We start from the raw sequence: 25,872 nt of genomic DNA, 5'->3' as shown, positions 1-25,872 counted from the left end.
AAGATTTGTAGCGAATCACTTGACTCTTTTGCTGCTAGTACGTACGGGTCGGGGGGCCCGGCTGGTCTTAGACACAAGTAGGGGGGGGCTCCAAGGACAAAAGGTTGGGAACCACTGGGCTAGATGACAGGCCTTCTCCCATTCTTCTGTGGATATATCTAGCTGTAGATCATTCCTCCAAGAGGATAAATAAGAATGGGAACTTTCCTGTGAACCGTTCAAAAGTATGTTATATAGCTTTGATAATTGGCCTCTGCCCTGTAAATGGTTAATTGTAAATTGTTCAATAACAGATAATGGCGGCTCCTCGTAAGTTTTACTTTGAGCATGTATGAAGCTTCAAATTTGTAAGTATTTAAAGAAATGTTTCTTGGGAAGGTTATACTCAACCACCAGCTGTTGAAATGACATTAAAGTATGATCGATAAATAGATCTTTCATTTTAGTTATCCCCAAATCTATCCACATAAATTGTTTCTTTTATATAGGGCCAGATCACAACGGAGGTCATGAAAGGTTACTTTTCCTGTAGAATAAGTGCCCTTTTATTCAACAAACTACATTTTACACAGGTTGGTTCAATAAAAGCCTGTAAAACTGAGGAGAACATGGTACAGTGTTCTTTGCTCTGTACAAACTCACAACAGATGTGATGTCCTTGTAAAGTTAACCATGTTTTTTTTCTCACATCGACATTTACGTTTGTTAAACATTTTGTCAGCACACCTTAACAAGGAGAGAATAAACCTAGCCATGAATGGGAAATGTCCGCTCATTAGTTTTGGACGTTTTTTTTTCTTTTTTGATGGTAAATCTCCCTACAGGCCACGAACCAAGCTTAAATCACCATGAACACCCTTCCTTATTGCTAGTCCTTTATTTAAATTATTCAAAATAGAAAATGTAGTAGTTTGACATGTACAAAATGCAGTTTACCATATGTTACTGTTTTTGCTTTGATACAGCTGTTCTGCTCCAAGATTGTACTCTCAGTGAGCTGCTGGAGAAGCATCAGAACCTGAAGAGTGGGAGAAGGGTCTCAAACAGCCACACCACAGACTCTGAGGCATCACACCTGCAGTGCAGAAAAGGAAGTCTCCTCGTCCTCCCTGAAGTGCAGCAGAGGGCAGAGGAACGACGAGGCTCAGAACCTCTCCCCAGCAGCCAACATCTAACACCAGCCATCCACCTTGAGGAACATTTCTCTGGGAATCATCAGCACATGGAGGGCCACGGACATCACCTCCATCTGTCCAGCTGTAATGAATGTCTGGAACTGGAGAACAGCACCATCCTCTCTGTAAAATATGCCTCAGCGGAGAACATTCCAGACCTCCCTGACGACAACTCAGTCGGGGTGGACAGTGTGGATGAGTGTCTTGATGAACTGGATCATGATGCCCAAGGGTTTTTAGGTCAAAGCAGTGAGTTTGACTGCAAGAACAGACTACCAAATGTTCTAGTGTACACAGGCGGTTGCCAGGAGCGTTTTCAGGCAGTTCGTCAGCTTTTATTAGATTGTATAAATGTGGAAAACAATATCATATATCCCCTCCAGCCACAACAAGCACTAAGCGACCCTTGGCTGGATACCACCAGGCTCCTGGTTCTGGCAGAAGAGGAACCCTTAACCCCAGACCTTCAAACTTGCTTCCTCAACTACCTAAACCAGGGAGGGAAGATCCTGGGACTGGGGTCCAACCTGTGTCCAGCAGGTCTTTGTTTGGAAGTTAGGGAGGGTGCAGGGATGAAGCTCCAAAGGCTAAACTTCACCCGGGAGGACAGCACAGAACTGGAATTGAGCATGGTGGCCAGTGGAAGGGTGTACATTAGGGATCCTCAGGGGGGAGGAGAGGTGGAGCTCTGGGGGGAGGTGAAGGATGACAATCTTCATCGGAGGGACATGGTCATCGTCAGGGTAACCCACGGAGATGACGGTGGAGAAGCTGTCCTTTGTCAGGTAAACACAGGATATTACTGATTTTAGTATTTCATGGCTGTTATGTTCTCATTGAGTCACAATTAGGACATGTATTTTCTGTTTTGTGTGTTTCTACACTGGCTGGCCAAAAACAAAGTCCCCACCCACATTAAACAAATCAAGCAAGAGTCAAGAGTATTTACCCTGTTCCAGGGGGAAATGGCTTCTGGGTAAGAATGGTGGATGAAGTTATTCCCCCGGCTTACCAAACCTGTTGGGGCAGGATCATGACCTGGGATTGCTTCAGTTTTTAGGGTCGAAGTTTGGCAAGGTGCAATAAAAGAGAAGCCACCTGAGTTATACAGTTATGCTCAAAAAGAAAAAATGTAATAATTCCTGTTGGATTGCAAACCCTTAGTTCTTAATACTGTGAACTAACCCCTTTAGGATCAAGGATGTACTTGTGCTTTTGTAATAGATGTCAGTCCGACACCACTTCTTTCAGGTGGTAAAGCTGCACATTCGGTTTGATAAAATGCCTGCACATTCTTGCTGTGTTGCATGAACTGTTTGAGATCTGCCCAAAGTGGCTCAATGATACTGAGATCAGGGGTCTGTCCCTTTTACAGGCCTCTATCATCTTTTTAAGTGGGAGAACTGTCACAATTGGTGGCTGACTAAATACTTTTTTGCCCCACTGTACCTTTTCCAGACTTTTCGATACAAATGGAAGGTTGGAAATTGGTCTATAATTAGCTAAGATGTCTGGGTCAAGGGAAGGTTTTTTTAAGTAAAAGTTTAATTACTGCAACTTTGAAAACCTGTGGTAGTGGAAGTTTAGGGATAAGTTTAGGGATAAGTTGACGAGTTGACTGGTCCAGTATTGTCGTGCCAATAAGAGAAAGAACATTTTTGAATAGTCGAGTCGGGATGGGGTCTAACTAGGGATGGGAATTGATAAGATTTTTTCGATTCCGATTCCATTTTCGATTCTGCTTAACGATTCGATTCTTTATCGATTCTCTTATCGATTCTCATTTGGAAAAAAAGGAGAAGAAACAATTTTAGTGTCAACTTTGTTTTAATAAAACAAAGTTGATACTAAAATTGTTTCTTTGTTTCTCTGATCTTTTTTGTTCAAAGACATAAAACTTACGTATATCCAGGGCTCCAGACTGCGACCAAATGCTCGCATTTTGCGACCAAAATTTGAGAATGTGCGACTGAATTTCATGTCCACTCGCACACGTGCGACCAGTAAATTTGCCAGTGTTTTTTTTTTTTTTTTTTTTTACACGTTAAACGTGGAAGGGGTGCGTCAATGAACCCGCATATTTGCAGGCCAATGAGTGTGAAAGGGATTGAGTCGGGGGATTTATTTATTTATTTATTTTTTCGTTTAATTTCACCAGCTCAAAGCAGGTATTACGCCCGGACTACATTTAATGCAACACAACGCGCTGCGGCGCGCACATAAAGTTAGAAGAAAGAGATGGCGGTGGTATGTTTGGTTTTAGTAACATCATGCTCAGGCAATGGGTCTGCAATGGCCCAGACGGGTGACACATGTAGCTCAGTGCTTAACTTTTATTTTTAATCCACTCTATATTCTTCTGGTTGTTCTCCGATATGTTCCCCTAAAGCCTGATTTATGGTTCCGCCTTAAATCGACGCAGAGCCTATGCCGTAGCCTACGGCGTAGGCTCTGCGTTGTTGTAACGCGGAACCATAAATCAGCCTTCACCCGGTACATACATAGGTTTCTCTAAACATCGGTCCCCGCTACAGTTTTAACTAAAAGAAAATGTGCTCCAATACAGCAGGTCTCATAATTCAACACTGCCAAAACTCTAACTTAAAACGTAACTAGAACTTAAAATTTGCTTGACACAAATGAAAGTAAAATTTTAACACGTGGGAAAAACACCTAACCTTGTAAGTGATGTGTGATATCAGGTGTAATGGCATTTTTAGGTTAGAAATAAGAATATTTCTTGGTAAGATCCTTAGTTAATTGAGTGAAGGCAGTGAATTTGGTCGACTGGTGTAAGTTCAGGGTTTTAGTAAAGACACAAGTAGGGAAATGTTATTGGCCAGTACCCCCAATATTTGTACATTTGTTAAGTACTGTGTTTAACAGTTAAATTCATGGCTGAAAGGTTACTAAGCACTTTGTTACCAAGCACTTTTTTATCATGTGAATGTATGTTTTTTATATATATAATGACAGCAATGGTGCTGTCAGTTAAGTGCACAATAAAATGTAACACTGCATTTGAAACAGCACATTGTGGTAATTCATTAATCTATTATGAAATACGTATTACTAATACACTGAAATGTAAAAATTTGGTTAGCGTGTCGATAAACGATGTGCGCTCCTAAAATTTCTGATTGTGCCCCTAAAAATTTTCAGTTAGGGGCTGCTGTGCTGGTGAGGTCTTAAGATGCCCCCAGCCTTGGGCTCCTCGATGGTGCCAGGGGGTCCCCACAAAATGATTTGTAATATACAGTAAAATATGTATTAAATATAAAATAATAATAATAAAATATTCTTCTGTAGAAATCAACTAAAAAAAACAAATTATTTTGTAGCAATTGCACAAGAATGTCCAGTAACATGTTCAACACTACAAACTTAGTCACTGCTGGTGACATTCATCTATTCTGGCCTGATACTCTTCCCTGCCTTGATGAAAGGAGAAGCTAGTGGTATATGCTCTTTAACCTCTCCATAGATGAGCTGAAGAGCTGCAGCTGTGTCAGGAGCTCCGCTGTCCGCCGGAGCGCCCGGCACGTCCGCGTGGCCGAGAGCGCAGCTCTTGCATGAATTATGGTTCCGCGTTAAATCGACGCAGAGCCTTCGGCGTAGGGTACGCGGCGACGCGCGCCGTACGGTGCGTGTAGCCGCGAACCCTACACCGTAGGCTCTACGTCGATTTAACGCGGAACCATAAATCAGCCTTACCACGCGCCGGCTGACTCCGCGCTCCCAGCGCATCAGCCGGCCGAGTCCTAACAGTTTCCCCCCTTTGTTGGAATGTCCACATTGCAAGAATTGTCGCCCTGTTGTCATCCTTTTTGGTAAAATGTAACCAAAAATTCGAGCGTGTATGCCGCTTTGTCCCCGTGTTTTCCTGCTGGGTGCGAATGCCAACGTTGCGCAACGTGCTTGGCGACGTCATTCGCGCCGACTGGAATCGATAAGGGAATCGTTTGCGAAAAAGGCAAACGATTCCAAGGAATTGAAACACTGGGAACCGGTGTTAGGTTCCTAAATCATCAACCTACATTAATAACTCAGGAAAAGACACAGACTGTTAGAAATGATTTTCAAGGCGCTTCTGCAGAAGCTTGGAGAGAAGTCCTGAGGAGCTTTAGGCAACACGGCCCTCCTCTTTAGAGCTCATCAGGCCTTCTGACAAATTCTCCCTGTAGTCGAGCCCTTTTTATTCAGCAAGGATGACAGGAAAAACCATATTTGGTAAACAATTAACAATTAGAAGAAACAGATGGTCAAACAGATCAGATGATGGTTGAAAAGTCACTCATGACTTTTCAGTTATCTCTGGTGTGCAGAGCAACAGACATCCTTTTAAGAAATGGTCAAGGGGGTTTTGTTATCATGAGATGGTCAACTAACCCTTAAAGACAATGAGACGGCTGTCAGTCGACCCCCCTGAGTATCTCCAAGGAAGTGGCTGCCCTGTTATCTGTTTAGAGCATGTGATGGGGGTCTTGAAACTGATGCACCTAAAAACAATGGTCCATTTGACCAACCAGGAAGTCAGCAGTTTTAACCTCCTGCATGTGTCAAAGAATGTCACGAGGATAAACAGGCAGTTTTCTAATTCTGATTCAGATTCTTCATATCGTTTCATAAGGACAAACCTCAAATCTTTGATTATTCTCACACCGGTTCTCAACAACACCCGGTTCTCGATTCCCATCCCTAGGTCTAACATACACTGTTGATTTAACTCTATTGACGAGTGGGGTCAGCTCAGGGAGGTCTATAGGATCAAAACAGTCTAGAGTCAAGTCAGAGCCTAGGGAAGTCGCTAAAGCTGAAGAAACGCCCACAGGCGCTACTGGGTGGGCCTGAATTTTGATGATTTTACTTTTAAAGAAGCTCAAAGTCTTCACTACTTAGAGCTGCAGGAATGCACGGCTCAACAGAGTTGTGACTCTTTGTCAGCCTGGCTACAGTGCTGAACAGAAAACGTGGGTTACTTTTGTTATCCTCTATCAACGTTGAATAATAAGCTGTTCTGGCTTTGCGAATGGCTTTTTTATATACTATTAGAATATCTTTCCATTCACGATAGGAGTCTACAGACTTACAAGAGTACCACTTCCTTTCCATTTAACGCACGTTTTGTTTCAACATGCGGATATCTGAATTATACCAGGGAGTTAAGCTCCTATGGTTGGAAACTCTTCTTCTCAAAGGAGCAACTGCATCTAAAACTGAGTGCAGCAAAATCAGCAGTGTTACTAGCAAGGAAATCAACATCTGCAGAGGTAGAACCCAGGTGACCGGCCTTGATTACTTCACTATTTTCCAATATCGTAAGAGGAGCAATGGCCTCCATAAATTTAGCAATAGCTTCATCGGACAAACATCTGCTAAAATAATACCTTCTACTTTACTAAACTTTACTTTACTTAAAGCGTCTAGAGACAACATCTGTTGTATTAGACGCTATATAAATAAAATTGAATTGAATTGAATTACTTTGCGCTTCAACATCGACAATATTAAATTCAAACGTTATTAAATAATGGTCGGATAAAAGGGAGTTTACAGGTGACACCAACAGATCATCAGTTTCAACACCGTAGGTGAGAACAAGATCCAGGGTATGATTAAAACAGTGCGTCGGTTTGTCCACTTTTTTTGAGATACTCATCAATTCTAGAAGAGAATTGAAAGCTAATTTAAGATTATCGCTGTCAACATCCATATGAATATTAAAGTCACCCACTATGATCAATGTATCTGTACTGATCAATAATCCAGATAGGAAATCAGAAAATTCAGACAGAAACTCTAGATAAGCACCAGCAGGGGGCCGGTACACTACCACTAACACAAGTGGCTTCTCTGATTTCCAGCTCGGGAGTTTTAGTCTAAGCGTGAGGCTTTCGAACGTATTATAATTTCATTTAGGTTTAGATTTTATCTGAAGACTGGAGTTATAAATCACCGCTACCGTCCACCTGGGCCAGTGCTTCAAGGAATATGATGATTAAAGTAGCCGTGCGGAGTCGATTTAGTCTAACATACTTACGTACTCATTGTTATTTAGTTGTTTTTTTATTCTGTTTTATCCTTGTTAGTTGTGTTATTCAGTCTGTTATATCTTTTTTAGTTGTGTTAATTAGTCAGGTTTATCTTTATTTTTTTTTAGTCGGTTTTATATTTGTTAGTTGTTATTTAGTCTGTTTTATCCAAGTTATTTTTGGTGTTTAGTGAATGTTGGCTGGCGAATCTGTGATGTGATGGACCTGTGTGCACGGATGGTTCTGCAGGTACACTTTGACATCTCACCAAACTCGCAGAAATTGGATCCAGAAGGTTTCGCTGCTCTGAAGGTTAGCAATGCACTTCGATACGAGGTCCTGATGGAGATCCTCACCTCTCTGGGTCTCAGCTGTGAGCCGGAAGAAACTCCAGCCCCAAGCCCGGTCCACCTGCTGGCCACCTCAAAGGTAAGCCCCCGAGTGCACAAATGTCCATTACCTTTTAGAGCAGTGGTCTTGATTCCTGGTCCTCGAGTGCCACTGTCCTGCTGCTCCTGCATGTTTTAGATTTTTCAGCACACCCTGATACAAATGACTGTATCATTAACAGAGTTGTGTAGACCTTGATGGCATGCTGATAATGACCATTAATTAGAATCAGGGGTGTTGATCAGGGAAACATCTAAAACATGCAGTACAACGGCCCTAGAGGACAGACTTTGGACACCCCTGGTTTAAGACCAAACACCAGGGAAAATTAAGCACATGCTTGTTCTGACATAGTTAATTGTTGTTGAACATTTTTGTCCTCCTGACATCCCACACAACCCTGACCCCTCCAAGTACAAAAACTTCATCCATCATGCAGATTTTTTGCACATATGGAAACGATCTGACTTTGTAAATATATGCAAAATTATGAGCAGGTCTCCAGCAGTTGTAAACATGCTCAGCGACTGAACTCTTTGATCAGGCCTAAAACAGATGTCTTTGATTTCATTTTTAACATTCATCCTAGTTTTATTTATATTAGAGATAATACAGTCACAGAATTGTTAAAAAATACTGTTAAGTTTGTATCTATTCTTATTTAAACATAATAACTTAGCTGATATATTGATTTAATAAAGTTCATTTTGTCCATGGCTCTACAATTTAATTTGCTAATTATTTTTGTCCAACAAAATTCTATAACTAACTATACTGCTTCATCAAAGTCCAGGACTTTGATGAAGGTGAAAGGAATCGCCGAAACATGTCAGGTATTTAAGAAACCTAAAAATTCTTGTCCGACAAAAAGAATTGGCAAATTAAATAGCTGATATATTCCCAAAAGCCCCAACCATCAGTTTATTTAACTGTCAATTAGCTTACTGATCAATGAGTAATTAAGTGAAGTGACAAAAACTCATGATATTGGTAGTTCTTCCCAGAATAAGTTATCAATCAGATGATACAGGACGTGGTAGTATTCACACATGACATAGCATTTTCTTCAAATGCCTTGGTATTTTCTGTAAACATTTGCTATCAAATGATAAACAATAGTTTTTAACAGTATTTATACAACAAAACTCATAATAAAGTTTTTTGATCGACACATGTTCTATTTATTCAACTGCTCATCCACCCAACAATTCTGTCCTTTTTGAAGGATTTCTAAAATATTAACAGGTTTTATGTACCACATCAGGCTAACTTGTATTAAACCACAAATATTTGTATAATTACAGGTGTGATATTTAAAGTGACGGCTGCATTGCAGTCTATGGCGTTAACGGCTAGCTGTCATCATAACAGCTACGTAATAATTAGGACTTTCTGTACTTGACTTCTGAGCTCAAGAACATAAATTAATCTCCATCCATCAATGGTCCGCCGCTTATCCGTTCCCGGGTCGCGGGGGCCGCAGCCTCAACAGGGATGCCCAGACTTCCTTCACCCCAGACACTTCCTCCAGCTCTTCCTCCAGACACTTCCTCCAGCTCTTCCTCTAGCTCTTCCTCTAGCTCTTCCTCTAGCTCTTCCTCTAGCTCTTCCTCCAGCTCTACCTCCAGCTCTTCCTCCAGCTCTACCTCCAGCTCTACCTCCAGCTCTACCTCCAGCTCTACCTCCAGCTCTACCTCCAGCTCTACCTCCAGCTCTACCTCCAGCTCTACCTCCAGCTCTTCCTCCAGCTCTTCCTCCAGCTCTTCCTCCAGCTCTTCCTCCAGCTCTTCCTCCAGCTCTTCCTCCAGCTCTTCCTCCAGCTCTTCCTCCAGCTCTTCCTCCAGCTCTTCCTCCAGCTCTTCCTCCAGCTCTTCCTCCAGCTCTTCCTCCAGCTCTTCCTCCAGCTCTTCCTCCAGCTCGTCCGGGGGGAGTCCGAGATGCTCCCAGGCCAGCCGAGAGACATAGTCTCTCCAGCGTGTCCTGGGTCTTCCCCGGGGTCTCCTCCCGGTGGGACATGCCTGGAACACCTCAAAAGGGAGGAGGGACATGCCTGTAACACCTCCCTAGGGAGGAGGGACATGCCTGGAACACCTCCCTAGGGAGGAGGGACATGCCTGGAACCAGTGTCGGCGTCATGGGGGGGCACCAGGGGGCAGTGCCCGCTTACTTCAGTCACTGTGCCCCCTCACTTTTCTTCTTTGGCGGTAAACAAATTTCCCGAAAGCGCTCCTCCATTACACTATCCTCCTCTCCATCCAACACAGACTCAGCCATCCTGGTGGCAGTCTGTCCAGTCAGCCCCTTCAACAGAGCCTGACTTCCAGACTCTGCCATCTCACACCGGTCGCTTCGCTCTGCGCAAAAACCTGCGCCCCACTTTGCGCCTCGCCTGGCGCAGCTCTGCTCCCTGCCGTTCCCCCGCTCTGTCGGGGCATGAACGGATCAACTTGATATATTAAAAACATTAATAGACGGCCCCGGATCCATACTCACTGACCCCCACAGAATGGCACGAGGGACACGGTCAAATGCCTTCTCCAGATCCACCAAGCACATGTGGACTTGTCGGGCAAAGTCCTATGAACCCTCGAGCACCCTGCTGCCAATTCTGATTCTTTTTCTGTGTCTTATAAAGCTTTGTTTATTTTACGTTCCCCTTTTTAGACGGAATGGTGCTGGGTCACATTAATACGTCATTTCAAGTTCCATTGTAATTGTCTAGTCAGTAGACGTCAGATTTCAGGCTTGGTCAGAAAATTTTACCACACAGTCTTTGGTCGCACGATCAGTGTGACAGTGGTTGTTGCATCACTCACTTCACTGTACAATCACTGTACAATGTGAAGCAGCCGATTTGGAACTGCGATGATGAATATTTCAACGGTTCTTTCACAACTGCCATATTTCATCTGAGTCGGCGAAAAAGTGTACCGTGTGTAGAAACCTGAACATCTACTGTCCCTCTGATCTTTTCATTCCTTAAAAGTAATCAGCAGCACACTTTCACCATTCCTCAGGCATCTTTTCACTCTTATGGCTGAATTAAGGTTCTGCGTCACACCAACGCAGAGCACATGCCGCAGCCGTGACGCTGTCGTGAACCCTTCGGACTTCTCCGTCACTCCATTTCGTCGCGGTGCAGTACCCCCCGCGGCCGCTAGTTAGCGATCTTTTTCTGAATGGTTTATCCGACTTTTTCCGGTCACAGTAAATCAAAGAGATAAGGACAACTATTGTGAAAAAAACCAAAACAAAAAAAATCACATATAAATGAAGAAAAGAGCCCTGAAAGTTCACTACTGCTTCAAACCGGAAACCGGAAATGCGTTGCTTCCAAGTGAACCAATCGCAGCCCTCTCGTCTGCGTGTGGTCTGCGTCGCGTCGACGCGTAGTTACAATTTTCGGGAGGTGCACGTCAGTGACGGCGCAGGTGACGGCGCAGGTGACGGCGCAGGTGACGGCGCAGGTGACGGCGCAGGTGACGGCGCAGGTGACGGCGTGTGGTCTGCGTGGACGAAAACCACACGCCGTAGGCACAGCGTCGTTTTGATGCAGAACCATACCTCAGCCTTTTAAAGATCTTGTTGAATGTCTTATTCAAAAACTCTACTGCCACCTCTCCTAGACACTTCAATACCTGCACAGGTATATCATCAACACCGACTGTCTTTCCATTTTTAATCTTCTTCAATGCCCTCCTCACTGCAGCCTTACTAATCTTGGCTACATCGTGGTCCACAACGTTCATCTCCTCTACTCTTCATTCTCTTTAATTTTCCTCATTCAACTCTTCAAACTACTCTTTCCATCTTCTCATCACACGTCTGGCACCTTTCTATTTCTATCCATAATCACCCTAACCTGCCATCTCCCATTTGTGTCTCTGTTTCACCAACGTGTATAAATCATTCTCTCCTGCCTTGCTGTCCAACCTAGCATGGAAATCATCGTATTTCTTTCGTCACCTCTACCTTCACCTTATGCTGCACCTCCTGTACTCCTGTCTGCTCTCTCAGTCCTCTGTTTCCCATTCCTTCTCAGCTAACCACTTTCTCTGTACATGGTCCTACTGTTCCTCATTTCACCACCAAGTCGCCTTGTTTGCTTCCTTCCCAGATGATACACCAAGTACTCTCACAGTTATGTCCCTGTTCATATTAGCTGCAATTTTCCAGTCATCTGGAAGCACCTCCAGACCACCCAGAGCCTGTTTCAACACTTTTCACCTTCTACCCCTTCATCCTCTGCTCTGCCTTTGTCTTCTTCATCTTCCTCACCACCAGTCATCCTATATTTGTCAAACTCATATACACAGTGGGCCAAAATGTAAAATTTGAACAAAGTCGCGGGCCAGCATTGAACAAATGAACCTTTTAATATGGACCGAACAAGATTTGCTTTAACATTGAATATGGAACAAGCAACAATTATTACTAAACAATATATAACTTAATAGTCCAGATATGTAAAATCGAATTTCAAATAAAAAAAAACATCAATTACATTAATTTATTAAATAAAATTTAAATAATAAATAATAATAATTTTTAAAATAAAATAACAATAATAAATCAATCAACTAGGGCTGAACGATTTTTGAAAATAATCTAATTGCGATTTTTTTCCTCAAGATTGCGATTTAATATGCGATTATTTTTTCAAGGTCCTGTTCTCATGTATTTTTCAACTACACAAGCAATAAATCAGTCTGTTTTATAATAAACAATGTCAGATTTATTTAAAGCACAGATTACAACAATAAAGAAAACAAATCTGTGGCTTTACCTCTTTAACACATCTACACACGTCTGTACACACGAGTGTTATGGGTCGTTCTCTCTGAACCCAATCGCACGACACCAAACCGGGTTAAACTTTAGCCAAAACGAGGCGTAGTTTAATAGAAAAACACAGAAAAATTCCCACAGGGAACAAAAAAACCTTCCTCACAGGAAACTAAGAACTTCTTCACAAATAACTCAAAAATCACAGAGAGAAAAAAACCCACCAGCAAACTAACAAAAAAAACAACAAAGTTCACATTGTTAACAAAACGAACCAGAAATGAACAACTCGCAGCCCCGCTCTTTAACCTCCTGATGAGCTGACGGGCTGCAGGTGGTTTAAGGCTGGTTTATTGTTCCGCGTTACACCAACGCAGAGCCCATGCCGTAGGGTATGCGGTACGCGCACAGTACGGCGCGCGTCTCCGCGTAACCGTTCAAAGATCCTTGACGCTCCCTCTAGCTTCTGCTGAAACAGGTTGTCTCCTCCACGGACCACTGCTGCTTCTGCTTTACATCCATTTTAACGTTATATTTTAACAGTCTGTTAAGTTAACCGCCGTCTTCAACGCTCCGTTGTTTAAAAATGGCACTCTTCCGTGTTTACTCTGCTTTGGTTGTTCAGTAACAACGCCCCCAGCCCCTGACGTAAGCACATAGCCCCCGACGTAACGTGGTTGTTTCCTCTAGACCAGCAAAGAGTTGGTTCTTGTCTAGCCCCAGTTTTGAGAGCCAGGAGCCGGTGCTTAGACTGTGGAAAACCAAAGAACTGGTGCTAAGTCTGGCTCTAGCCCAGAACCAGCCCTGGAACCAGCCCTGGAACCAGCTTGGTGGAAAAGGGGTAAGGGTGGATGGGTAGAGACAGAGTCCGGTCCTGCTGCTTTGCGGTGGTTTAGTCTTTTAAATATCTTGATAACATCCCTCTCCAGGATAGAGAGGGGCATCGCTGTGGTGTGGGGGGATGAGGGTGGGACCTCTGGGGTGTGAAATGGTAGAGAAGCTGGTAGAGAAGCTCCAGCCGCTGCTGGGGAGGGAGGGGGGTGCAGTTGGAGGGATGGAACTGATGAGTGTGAATGCAGTCCCGGGGGATGTATCAGGACTGTCCCTTTGTCTTTCAAAGCGGCAGTAGAACTCGTTCAGGTTGTTGGCTAGGCGTCGGCCTTGATGGAGGGGGGGGCTCTGGGTTTGTAGTTGGTAATCTGTCTCAGTCCCTTCCAAACTGAGCTGGCATTGTTTTCTGAGAACTGGTGTTGTAGTTTCTCAGAGTACAATCATTTAGCTACTCTCCCCTCCTTGCTAAACGTGTACTTTGCCTTCTTGAGCCTGTCTTTATCACCACTCCTGAACGCTTCTTCCTTTTGCAGCCGCAGCCATCTGAGCTTTGATGTGAACCAGGGTTTGTCATTGTTGTAACTAACCCTGGTTCGTGATGGAACACAACTGTCCTCACAGAAGCTGATGTAAGATGTCACAGCCTCTGTGTACTCATCCAGACTGTTGGTAGAAGTCCTGAAAACGTTGCAGTCAGTACAGTCTAAGCATGCCTGAAGATCCTCCATAGCTTTCCTGGTGCTTCCTGGTTCCATCTTCACCTCTCTTGTCCTCTCCAATATGGCCATTATAGTCTGCACGTATCACAACTCTTTATACCTTGGGATATTCTCCATAACTTCATCTACCTCACTGAATATCTCCTACTCTTCTGACTCGTGGAGCGATCCTACTTAATTTATCAAACTCGTTGGGGCAGAGTCTTTATTACAAAGGAAAAGTAAACTGTATTTATCAATCTCTCATCTGATAGTAGGCTTGTTCTAATTTGGATTAGTTTGAGTGTATCAAATAATGTGCATATATGTATGAGTGAAGAAGAACACAACTTAATATGGTGATAATTTATAGGACAATCTATACTAATCTGCTTAACATCAGAGAATAAAAGAGAGGAAGTGAAGTGTCCTGACCAAAAATCTGATATAATATATAAAAAAGGATTAAAGGTAAATCAGGCAAATTACTTAAAATTGATGGTTCACTTTAAAGGAAAATTCATTTTGGCTTCCTTGGTTCTGTTCTGAGACACCTTATGCCAGAGGACCTTACTTTGCTGAACCGTAGGTTTGTTGAGCCGAAGGTGGAGTGCTGCATCCAGTAGACAACAACCGACATTTTTTGGGTAATACTTTATTGAAATAATAAAACGATACAGAGACATTAAGGCAACTACAGACGCATGGAGTGCTGCTGGGTGTAAAAAAGAGTGTACTTCAGGTGCTCTTCGGCATGGGGATCCAAAAGATTCAAAAACAAGAAAAAAGCCGAGGCACTCAAGAAGTTGGAAAAATATAAAAGGCCTTTATTAAATCATGGCTTACAAAAAGTTAAAATGCCTAGAAAAAGTTAAAATGCCAACATGTTTCGGCCATGTAGGCCTTCCTCAAGGCAGATAGCAAAGACAGAGGGGTCTCCTTCAGGCAGCTCTTTAAACTCAGGTGAGAAGTCACATGATCAGCTCAGGTAAGCAGTCACATGGTCAATTCAGGTGGTATCTATTAACCTGGTAGGAACAAACAGGCACATCAATCAGATGCAGAGGAGACCAAACCACCAATCAGCATAAGTATAGCAAAGAAAGTAACAAACAGCAATACAAACAGTAATAATACAAAAGACAATCAAAAAAGAAATGATAAAGTAACACTTTTCAAATGCTTTGAAGGCTAAAGAAAACCTCCCAAATGTTTCAAAGCAAGAAAATGGACCAAATTAGGGAAATGTTTCAAGGAAATCTTCTAAAGTTATTAATCATCTAAAAGTAAACAAAATATTACAAAATAACAGACCAAAAAATATAAAGGAGGACTAATCAATCAAAACAAAGGATAAACTATATGTGATGTGAAACACGGAGCCCCAACACTTACAAAAAAGGTGAGAAGTCCAGTTCACCATTCAGACCTGGGTAATGGGTAGCTTTCAAAGTGTAGATCCAGAATGATTCTCTCTGTAAGAGCTTTTTTAATCTGTCTCCACCCCTTATTGAGTTTTCTATATGCTCTATGCCAGAAATCTTTAAAGAATCACAGCTGCCATGGTTAGCTTCTTTATAATGTACTGCCATAGGATATAGTGGGTTGCCAGTTCTTATAGCATGTTTGTGTTCAGCCAATCTTACCTTCAGTTTGCGTTTTGTCCTGCCAATATAAAAGTTACCGCATGGGCACTCGAGTCTGTAAACTACAAAAGAAGTGTTGCAATTAATAAATGACTTAATGTTATATTTATGACCCGATGTGACATCAGTGAAAACATTTGTTTTTGTCATATGGCTGCAGTGATTACAATTACCACACTTGTAGTTACCTGATCTCGTGCTCAACCAGGTTTTCTGTTGTACAGGGGGAAGATGGCTTTTTACAAGTTTATCATTGAGTGTTGGGGCTCTCCTGAAGCTAATGGTTGGAGAATCTGGAAGTGCCTCTCTGAGTAAATTGTCACTTTTCAGTATATCCCAGTTTTTTTCAATAATTTGTTTTATTCCCCTTGCTTCACTGCTATACTGTGTGACAAAGTATACCTGATTAGAGTTCTGTTGTTGCCTCTGTTTTTTAACCAGTAACTCTTCTCTGGAGACACTTTTAGCTTTGTTGTATGCTGTATTTATGGTTTTGTGTTTATAACCTCTTTTCTTAAATCTATGACTCATATCTAAAGCATTTCTTTCAAAATCATCTTCTGAGTCACAGATGCGTTTAAGTCTATGGAACTGACCAAAAGGTATGTTATCTATCAGCCATGGTGGATGGAAGCTATCTGCTTTAAGAATTGTATTGCGGTCTGTTGGTTTTCTAAAAATTGAGGTATGCAAATCCCCATTGCTATCTTTAAAGATCTTCAGGTCAAGGAAATTGATTTCAGTCTCAGAATAGTCTAGGCTTAGTTTTAGATTACTATTAGTGCTATTCAAATATGCATGGAACTGTAAAAGTTCTGTTGCTGACCCGGACCATAGCAAAAGAATATCGTCTATATACCTACCCCACCATACAATCTTATTCAAGAAAGAGTTGAGGTTGGAATAGACAAACCTCTCCTCCCAGAGTCCCATAAACAGGTTAGAATAATTGGGTGCAAAACATGCTCCCATTGCTGTGCCTTTTGTCTGTTTAAAGAATTGATTCTGAAACAAAAAAACATTGTTATTCAAAGTCCATTCAGCAAGTTGTAAAATGAATGCAGCAGGGGGCATCTGTTCAGGTGGCCGCCTTTCCAAGTAGTGTGATAGAGCCTCCAATCCTTGATCATGGTCAATGTTTGTATACAGTGATTCCACATCCATGGTTACTAAAAGAGATGATCCAATGTTCTTGATGTCTTTGATTTTATTTAATACATATGTACTGTCTTGAATAAATGAGGGCAAGGTCTCTACATAGGGCTTAATGTGAAAATCTACAAATTGAGATGCTGGTTCTGTGATCGACTCGTTACCACTGATTATTGGTCTGCCAGGTGGATTCTCCAAATTCTTGTGCACTTTAGGAAGCATGTAGAAGGAGGGGATTCTTGGGCTCCGACACAAAAGAAAGTCATGTTCATTTTGAGAAATCCATTCTTCATTCTTTGCCTCTAGGAGTATTTCTGTCAGTTCAGTCTTGATTTGTTCAATTGGGTTAGACAGTAAAGGCTTATAGTACTCACGGTTATCCAGCTGTCGCAGCGCCTCTGTGATGTACTGGTCTCTGCCCCACACTACAACTGCTCCTCCTTTATCAGCTCTCTTAATTAGGATGTTTTCATTAGTCGCAAGCCATTTTAGTGCTTCTGTTTCTTCTCTTGACATATTATGGTTCCTTTTCCTCTTAGAGGTCAAGAGGTTATCCACTTCATACGTTACTTTTTTATAGAAAATGTTCAAAGTGTGATTAAATATATTAGGGGTGAAAGTGGATTTTGGCTTAAAAGGAGTTCTTGTGTCCAACTGGACATAGGATCGGGAGGCTGCTTGATTGTGATTAGTGTGATACCAAACTTTCAATTGGAGGTTACGGTGGAATTTAAATAAGTCCACTTTTGTTTGGAAATCACTAGCTGTATTAGTGGGGGCAAAAGTGAGACCTTTAGAAAGGACAGAGATGTGGCTGCTTGAAAGTGGAGTGTCAGAGATGTTGATCACCTGTTCATTCTGGAGTAGCTCCTGGTGTGTCGGCGTTGGCTTGAATTTTCTAAGTGACCTGCCTCTGCCTCGTCTGGTCTTCCTCTTTGTCGTCTTCTTATTCGGTATTCTCTCTGGGGTCTGGTGTCTAAAAAATCAGCAGAGGAAGAGTCCTCCATCCCAGATTGGTCCTCATCAGTGCTTGGAAGTTGAAAAGAAACTGCTCTTCTTCTTTGGGGCTGGGTTTTGTGGCTGTATCGTCGCTGCCATGTGTACACTTTATCTTCTTTGTAATCCGACTGATCTCTCTTGAATTTGGTCAGTTTCACTTGTTTAAGCTCTCTCTGTAGTTTATCTAGTCCTTCCTTCAGTTCTTTTTCAAAGGGGACTTGTTGGACTCGAGTGCCCATGCGGTAACTTTTATATTGGCAGGACAAAACGCAAACTGAAGGTAAGATTGGCTGAACACAAACATGCTATAAGAACTGGCAACCCACTATATCCTATGGCAGTACATTATAAAGAAGCTAACCATGGAAGCTGTGATTCTTTAAAGATTTCTGGCATAGAGCATATAGAAAACTCAATAAGGGGTGGAGACAGATTAAAAAAGCTCTTACAGAGAGAATCATTCTGGATCTACACTTTGAAAGCTACCCATTACCCAGGTCTGAATGGTGAACTGGACTTCTCACCTTTTTTGTAAGTGTTGGGGCTCCGTGTTTCACATCACATATAGTTTATCCTTTGTTTTGATTGATTAGTCCTCCTTTATATTTTTTGGTCTGTTATTTTGTAATATTTTGTTTACTTTTAGATGATTAATAACTTTAGAAGATTTCCTTGAAACATTTCCCTAATTTGGTCCATTTTCTTGCTTTGAAACATTTGGGAGGTTTTCTTTAGCCTTCAAAGCATTTGAAAAGTGTTACTTTATAATTTCTTTTTTGATTGTCTTTTGTATTATTACTGTTTGTATTGCTGTTTGTTACTTTCTTTGCTATACTTATGCTGATTGGTGGTTTGGTCTCCTCTGCATCTGATTGATGTGCCTGTTTGTTCCTACCAGGTTAATAGATACCACCTGAATTGACCATGTGACTGCTTACCTGAGCTGATCATGTGACTTCTCACCTGAGTTTAAAGAGCTGCCTGAAGGAGACCCCTCTGTCTTTGCTATCTGCCTTGAGGAAGGCCTACATGGCCGAAACATGTTGGCATTTTAACTTTTTCTAGGCATTTTAACTTTTTGTAAGCCATGATTTAATAAAGGCCTTTTATATTTTTCCAACTTCTTGAGTGCCTCGGCTTTTTTCTTGTTTTTGATACAGAGACATTATTAATGTAACTTCGAACAAATAAAGCTTTGCTTTGTTGTATGGGATATTTCCCTAATAAAATCATCAAATCTATGACATATCGTTCTTTCTGTTTCTTACTTTTGACATCGTGGATACCAAAAAGTGTATTGTTCCAAACTAAAGGAAAATCTGAGTCAATCTTCAAATGAATGTAACGCCTAAAGGCTGAATTATACTTCTGCGTCAAAACGACGCCGTGTCTACGGCGTGTGGTTTTTGGACACGCAGAGGACACGCCGTCACATGCGCCGTCAGTGACGTGCACCTCCCGAAAATTGTAACTACGCGTCGAGGAGACGCAGACCACACGCAGACCGAGAGGGCTGTGATTGGTTCGTTTGAAAGCGAAGCATTTCCGGTTTCCGGTTTGAATCAGTAGTGAACTTCCAGGGCTTTTTTCTTCGTTTATATGTGATTTTTTTTGTTTTTGTTTTTTGCACAATAGTTGTCCTTATTTCTTTGATTTACTGTGACCGGAAAAAGTCGGATAAACCATTCAGAAAAAGATCGCTAACTAGTGGCCGCGGGGGGTACTGCACCGCGACCAAACGGAGAGACGGAGAAGTCTGAACGATTCGTGACGGCACCACGGGTGCGCCGTGTGCTCTGCGTGTGTGTGACGCAGAAGTATACCCGCACCTTTACTTCTGAAGGTGGCAGTGGAGTGACAGGACCAAAACAGGTGCATCACAGTTTCAGCCTCAGACTTACACAGAGAACAGTTCACACATCTTTCTTAAATGTTAACAAATAATGTTTGGCAGGATAATATATATGAATACGTTTTTTAAGATACTTTTCTCGTTTTATTTGTAATTAAATATTTGTATGGGAAGTTACATACATATGGATCCAGTTGAGTCCATTGACAAGATTAGACCAGTACTAAACAACAGAAGGGGTACTGGTGATATGAGCTTGAAACAGTGATCTGATAAGATAATTTATTTTTTTAGTTTTAAAAGAGAAACGCATATGCCCCACTGGTGTTAATATGGGATCTAAAGGAGACTGGATTTCCAGCACCTCTTAATAAAGTTAGAATACCAAAAGGAATAGCATCTATTAGAGCTCCATTACAACTCCAAATTATTTTGGGGTGACCGGAATACCATATTTTAGAAGGAATTCAGTGTAATTTAGGAAAGTTTCATTATCACTGAGTAGTTGGTAACTAGAAATTATATTATTGAACCAAGAATGGAAAAAATAGAGATTTTATTTTTATATTTGATGTGTTGATTGTTCCAAATAAAGCATCTATGTGGAGAGAAGTTATGTTTATAGATTAAGGACCATGCAAACATGTTTTTATGAAAGTTTGATAGAATTAGGGGAAGTTTTTCTATTTTATAATCTCATAATAGCACAGATTCAAGGCCTCCAATGGCATAAAAAATACATTTTGGGTGTAAAGTTCCAAGTGGATGTAGGATTATGTAAGAACTACTTTATCCAGTTCATTTTAAAGGTATTATTGACGGTAGTGAAGTCAAGAAAATATACACCTCCAGAATCATAAGTGTTCATAATAACAGCTTTTTTCACATAATGTGTCTTGTTTCTTCAAATGAAATGAAACAATAACTTATTAGTTTTTCGACAGATAAAGGAATAACCGCATAAGTAAGAGGAGACAATCCTTCTGCCTTTGTTAGCAGCATTCGACCTTTTAAAAATAAATCCCTTTGAGGCCATTGATTTAGCCTGTTCCTTGTTTTATTAACAATCATATTAAAATTTTCAGAGTACTTATCTGTCTGATTTTTTTCTTTTTTACAATGGTAATCCCTTGGTAGGTGATCTTGATTTTAAACAGGTATATTGTAAATTGTGGAATTATGGCAGTTTTTAAGACATGTCTCCAGGTTTAAGGCAGGTCCAGAAGCTAAAGAGAATAATTGTATGGATAGCAATGGGAACCTGTGTAGCATTTCTTGAGAAAAAAGTGGTATTGTCAGCCTGCTGACTGATTTTATAATTTCTCTTTCTGCAATAAAGACACCTTTTTAACAAATATTTTTAATATGAAAGGAGAACACCCAACTTCTGTGAATTCACTGAAGTGGGATGTTGAGGACTTGGCGACGGTTTCACACGCCTTCTTGGTGGCTGTGGTCAAGCAGCCTCTGTGACAAGGTATTGTGACATGAAAAACACATTTTTCTTGATTTTTTGTGTTTTGTTGGGTGTCTTGACATCAATTACACCCAAAAAACAACGAACTTTTAACATTCAGTGTATTGTGTGCTTTCTGGGATTTTCCGCATAACTGTGCAAAAACGACGCACCTGGTTTGGTGGCGGGCCGTGACGTCAGGGCCCGCTACATCACCGCCCCCTCCACCCAGCTCCCTGCCTCCTCTCCTCTCCAGCGCACCATAAAGGCTCATTTATGATTCCGCGTTACACCGACGCAGAGCCTACGGCGTAGGGTTACGCGGCGACGTACGATGATGTCACAATACCTTTAAGAGCTTGATGTCGACACATTTCACCTTTCATCTCCGCCTCTGTTAATTTGGAATTTAAAAAAAAAGAAGAAAAGGAACATAGATTTCAGATTATTTAACTAATAGGAAATTTCTATATTTGGACCTTTTTTTTTTAATGCATAACTTTTTTTTACTGTTATGTAGAGCTGCAATGACACGTCAACATAATCACGCATTAAATGTATTTTGTTATCTTATAGTTTTCACAGGTAATGCCGGGCACACACTGTGTGATTGTTGGCTCATTTTGAACCGATTTTCCACTAGTGGGACTATTTTTTTGGATCGGGACAGATTTCGACCTAATCGTTGGTCGTGATTGCTGCAGTATACATGGGGTAACGACGAGAGATTAACATCTCACGACGAGCTCCCCATCACGAATCGTGTGCTTGCAAGAAAATCAACCGCGTTTGAAATGCTGGTCGCTCCTCGTGAAGGTATCGCACAGTGGAAGTTGTGCTACAACACGATTGGCCTCATCCTTTTGCAGAGAGCATACGCAATCTCTGATGTCTCATAAAAAACTATTACCGTATTTGTAGTTGCAAATTCACATTACACATGTTTTAATAGCAGAAAAAGAAAGACCATACTTCCTCTTCTTCTACTTCTTTTTGACGTTGCAGTTCCAGTAAACAGAAGTCTGACGTGAGTATGATGAACGTACTGTATAGTGTGAGCAGACAGGTCGCATCAGAGCATTGGGTCGTACAGTGTGAGACCGTAACTCATGGGCTGCCAACTTTTGAACTCAGCGATCTAGTCGTGTAGTTTGAGATGGGACTGAATCAAACGATTTAAAATATCACGCAGTGTATGCCCAGCCTAAGTCGGGGCTTGATCATTCTCTGGTGTAAAAAATAAAACGATGATGCTAACGGCTTACCTGCTTCAAATTGTTGCAGCCTGTTTGGGTCTTTTTTGAGCACTTAAAACTAAACAATATGGATTTCAATTAATGTCAAGTTTGTGCTGTCTGTCAATATAACAGTTGGCAAATATACTGTACATCCGCCTTTATGCTATCACCTGGTAAAAGTATTTAAGATGAATAAAGTACCTACATATTCAACATGCAGAGATTAACTCTTGTGATGGAAAACCATTCAGACTTACAACATTGGGTAGAATTTATGTTAGAATGATGGACTTTTACACAAAGTGATGTCTTTGTCAATGTTTGCACTTTTTGGGCTTTGAAGAAGTTATTTTATATTTATGGAGATTGTTCTAAATAAACCAAATGATGCCCTAAGACACTTTTGCTTTGGTTTATGTATCAAATGTATTTCATTTTTTTAAACTTTTTTTAAGTAAAAAGTTTTGAGAATGGTGAAATGTATTATTTGTTGGTATTTAACAGAAAGATGTATCAAAAATGCAAAAAAAAAGATCAATTGATTAATCAAAAAAAATAATTGATAGATTAGTGGCGCCCTATTATAATGCATAATGTAGCTCAGAAATACACACAAGATACTGCTTGAGTTTTGTCTCTGACTAATGAAAGAAAATGCATATAATTTCACACAAAACGTCAAAGGAAAATGAAAACCGATCATTCAACCCCGGTGGTGAAATGGAAATATTAATAATAACCGTTAAAAATAAATTTCCTTAACCAACTTTAATTCTCACACGTTCCAGTCTGACTCAGATTGACTCAGAAATGGGGACTGCTTCAAGAGGGAGTCAATGGTCTGGTCCTTCTCCTTTAGCCAGTTTCATGATTTGAATACTGCTCTGCTCCCCTACTCGTGCTAGGCTCTGCAGTGACTTTTTCAAATTCTTCTTTATGTCTGACCAAATGTGTAGTCGTTTAAGTTTCTGGATCCGGGGGGACAGTTCTTCCCTCATGTGTCAACTTGCTTAAAAGAGTCATGTGTATCCACTGTCCTTGGTCTGGAGTTGTCTGTAATTCAGGAGGTCATAAAACAAGGCCAGGATCACTACACTCAAATCCCACCACTGGAGCACAACCACAAACAATGTCAAAAATGTTATCTTATTCACCGTGGACTAAAATTACCCCTGGACGTGATGTAATTCTAAAATGACACCCCGACATCTGTATTCAGTTCTACGAATTTGCACTGGATAAGCAAAGTCTGTGTTTTACCATTGTGGCAGGGTGGAGGGTTGGGCGTGGTCTGTGGGGGGGGGTAGCGCACAGGTGGCGCGGGTTAGAGTGGGCTGATTGTCCTGGAGGAGTTCGTAGAGTGGGTGATGACACGGAGCTGCCGGAGACTCTGAAACGACGGCTGCTGCGTGTGCATGTGTGTGTACGTGTCTGGTGACGAATAAAGCCGACCATTTCTCCGCTAAACCACGTGTCCTCATTCCTGTCCGGTGACCCTGGTAGCACGGGTTGGCTATAACCATGATTTACAGACATTTATCTCAGAAGTGATGTAGAGGCATTGCATTTTTATTAAAGAATTGCCTTTTATTTAACATTGAATTTTAATATTGATTTAAAAGCGTCTGATTATTAGACACTTCAAGACTCAGATTATAGGAACCACATGTCACATTTTTAGAAGTGATAAAATCCGGAAATGGCGTTTTTCCAGATTTTTAAGTTGCCACAGTAAAAGTAAACTTAACATTAATGTAACCAGAGCTTTTGTTGAAGTCCCAAAGGTTTTGTGCTGTCATACCCTTTTTCCACCAAACCGGTTCCAGGGCTGGTTCTGGGCCAGTGCTGAGTTTGGAACCGGGCTTTCTGTTTCCACCGACAAAGAACTGGCAAAAACAGGTAAAACATGGAACTGTATTTTCTTTCATAAAATTGTCACCAGTTTTCTGTAATTAGTTATCATTTGGACAGAAAGTCATTGCACTGCGATGCAACAGCCTACTTGACGTTTCTTTGAAAGAAAGACCTTTTCCAAAGTAGCACCAACTCCTTGCTGGGCCAGAGGAAAGAACTGCTTACGTATGCAGATTATATTTACTATTTTTTACTTACTTATCTTGCACTTATATTAGGACCAGTATCTGCAATAAAGCGCCTGTAATTTCATTGTTAAGAAATATGATCGATGACAAATAAAGAATCTTGAAGCAATGGGAGCGGAGACAACCTGTCTTTTAGCAATATGGTCCACGGAGGGTGCTATGCGGACCAAGTCCATATTAGAGCAAATACGTTGTTGTTGCTTCAATTTTCGTGCCAATGCAAACGCAGCGACGTAACTGACGTTTGCAGAGACGTAACTGACGTTTGCAGAGACGTAAATGACGTTTGCAGAGACGTAAATGACGTTTGCAGAGACGTATCTGACGTTTGCAGAGACGTAATGACGTGGCTCCCCTTAGTACCCGAGCTATGAAAAAGCAAAAACCGGTTCTCAGCTGGTTCGCAAGTTGAAAGAGTTGTGAACCAGCCCTGAAACCAGCTTTGGTGGAAAAAGGGTATCAGAGACTTTTAGCTTGATGAAAGCTAAAGGTCTCCTTCCCCGGGAGGAGACCCCGGGGAAGACCCAGGACACGCTGGAGAGACTATGTCTCTCGGCTGGCCTGGGAACGCCTCGGACTCCCCCCGGAAGAGCTGGAGGAAGTGTCTGGGGTGAGGGAAGTCTGGGCATCCCTGCTGAGGCTGCTGCCCCCGCGACCCGGTAACGGATAAAGCGGGAGAAGATGAGTGAGTGAGTGCTTGTTGCAGCCACATGTGTCTTCATCTCATTGTCGTTTTTCAGCTGATCTGGACTACGTGTCTCAATTCCCAAGAACACACAGGATTGCATATTTAGAAACGGCGGTTATTTCACAAGTCTCTGTGTGAAGCTTAATGCTGATTAATTGCTTTATCTTTATCATCTGAAAATAGCAGTTCATCACACTATATGTGTTGGATATAGGTTGAAGTTGTGATATAGTATCATACTATGGACTGCATTTGGCTTACATCGGGAAAGAGGCAGAAAAGGGGAAGAGGAATTTTTTTAAAGATTCCAACCCGCACATCATTTAATTACTGACCAGCATTCGGACAGGATTAAAATCATCCCATGACCTCTGTGTTTTGCTGAAATAGGGTAGGTAATTTGCACTGGAATTTTGACTTTACAAATCACAGACATGGTGTAATTAGATGGGATTCAAATCACAGACGTCCTTTGGATTATAAGAAATCACTGCATGTCCGCCAGGTAATTCTAATCCTGTGAAAATGGGGCAATAGTCCCAACATTCAATGTCCCTAGCCTCAATGCCTGTATCTTGCGTTTCCTCTTTTATCCTACAGACATGCCTCTTTCCGATGGCCATTGTTGTTAACCTTGGGCTTGACTGATCTGGTAAGGGTTTCATGGGTCTTGTAATTCGCATGTATAGATTGACATATATTTTAATTGACATATATCGGGATATCCCGAATGATTAATTACCATTTATACAGGGATATCCCTGTTTGCTCACGCATGTAAATGGAATATTCCGAATGTTTCAGTAACCGAAATATTAGCAATAACCC

The 25,872-nt window shown here is 41.5% G+C and overlaps 1 protein-coding gene across 2 annotated transcripts in view; it reads left to right on the top strand.

The window, feature by feature from the left end:
• hlcs (holocarboxylase synthetase (biotin-(proprionyl-CoA-carboxylase (ATP-hydrolysing)) ligase)) overlaps positions 1-25,872 on the top strand; it is a 94,686-nt gene that overhangs the window by 26,304 nt on the left and 42,510 nt on the right. For both annotated transcript variants that reach the window (XM_061739570.1, XM_061739571.1), the window contains exons 4-5: positions 966-1,960; positions 7,457-7,636. In XM_061739570.1, coding sequence (XP_061595554.1) covers positions 966-1,960; positions 7,457-7,636 — 1,175 coding nt within the window. The remainder of the gene's footprint in view (positions 1-965; positions 1,961-7,456; positions 7,637-25,872) is intronic.

Source organism: Cololabis saira, chromosome 14 (assembly GCF_033807715.1).
Source record: "Cololabis saira isolate AMF1-May2022 chromosome 14, fColSai1.1, whole genome shotgun sequence".
Classification (NCBI taxonomy): Eukaryota; Metazoa; Chordata; class Actinopteri; order Beloniformes; family Belonidae; genus Cololabis; species Cololabis saira.
This window is presented reverse-complemented; position numbering and strand designations above follow the sequence as displayed.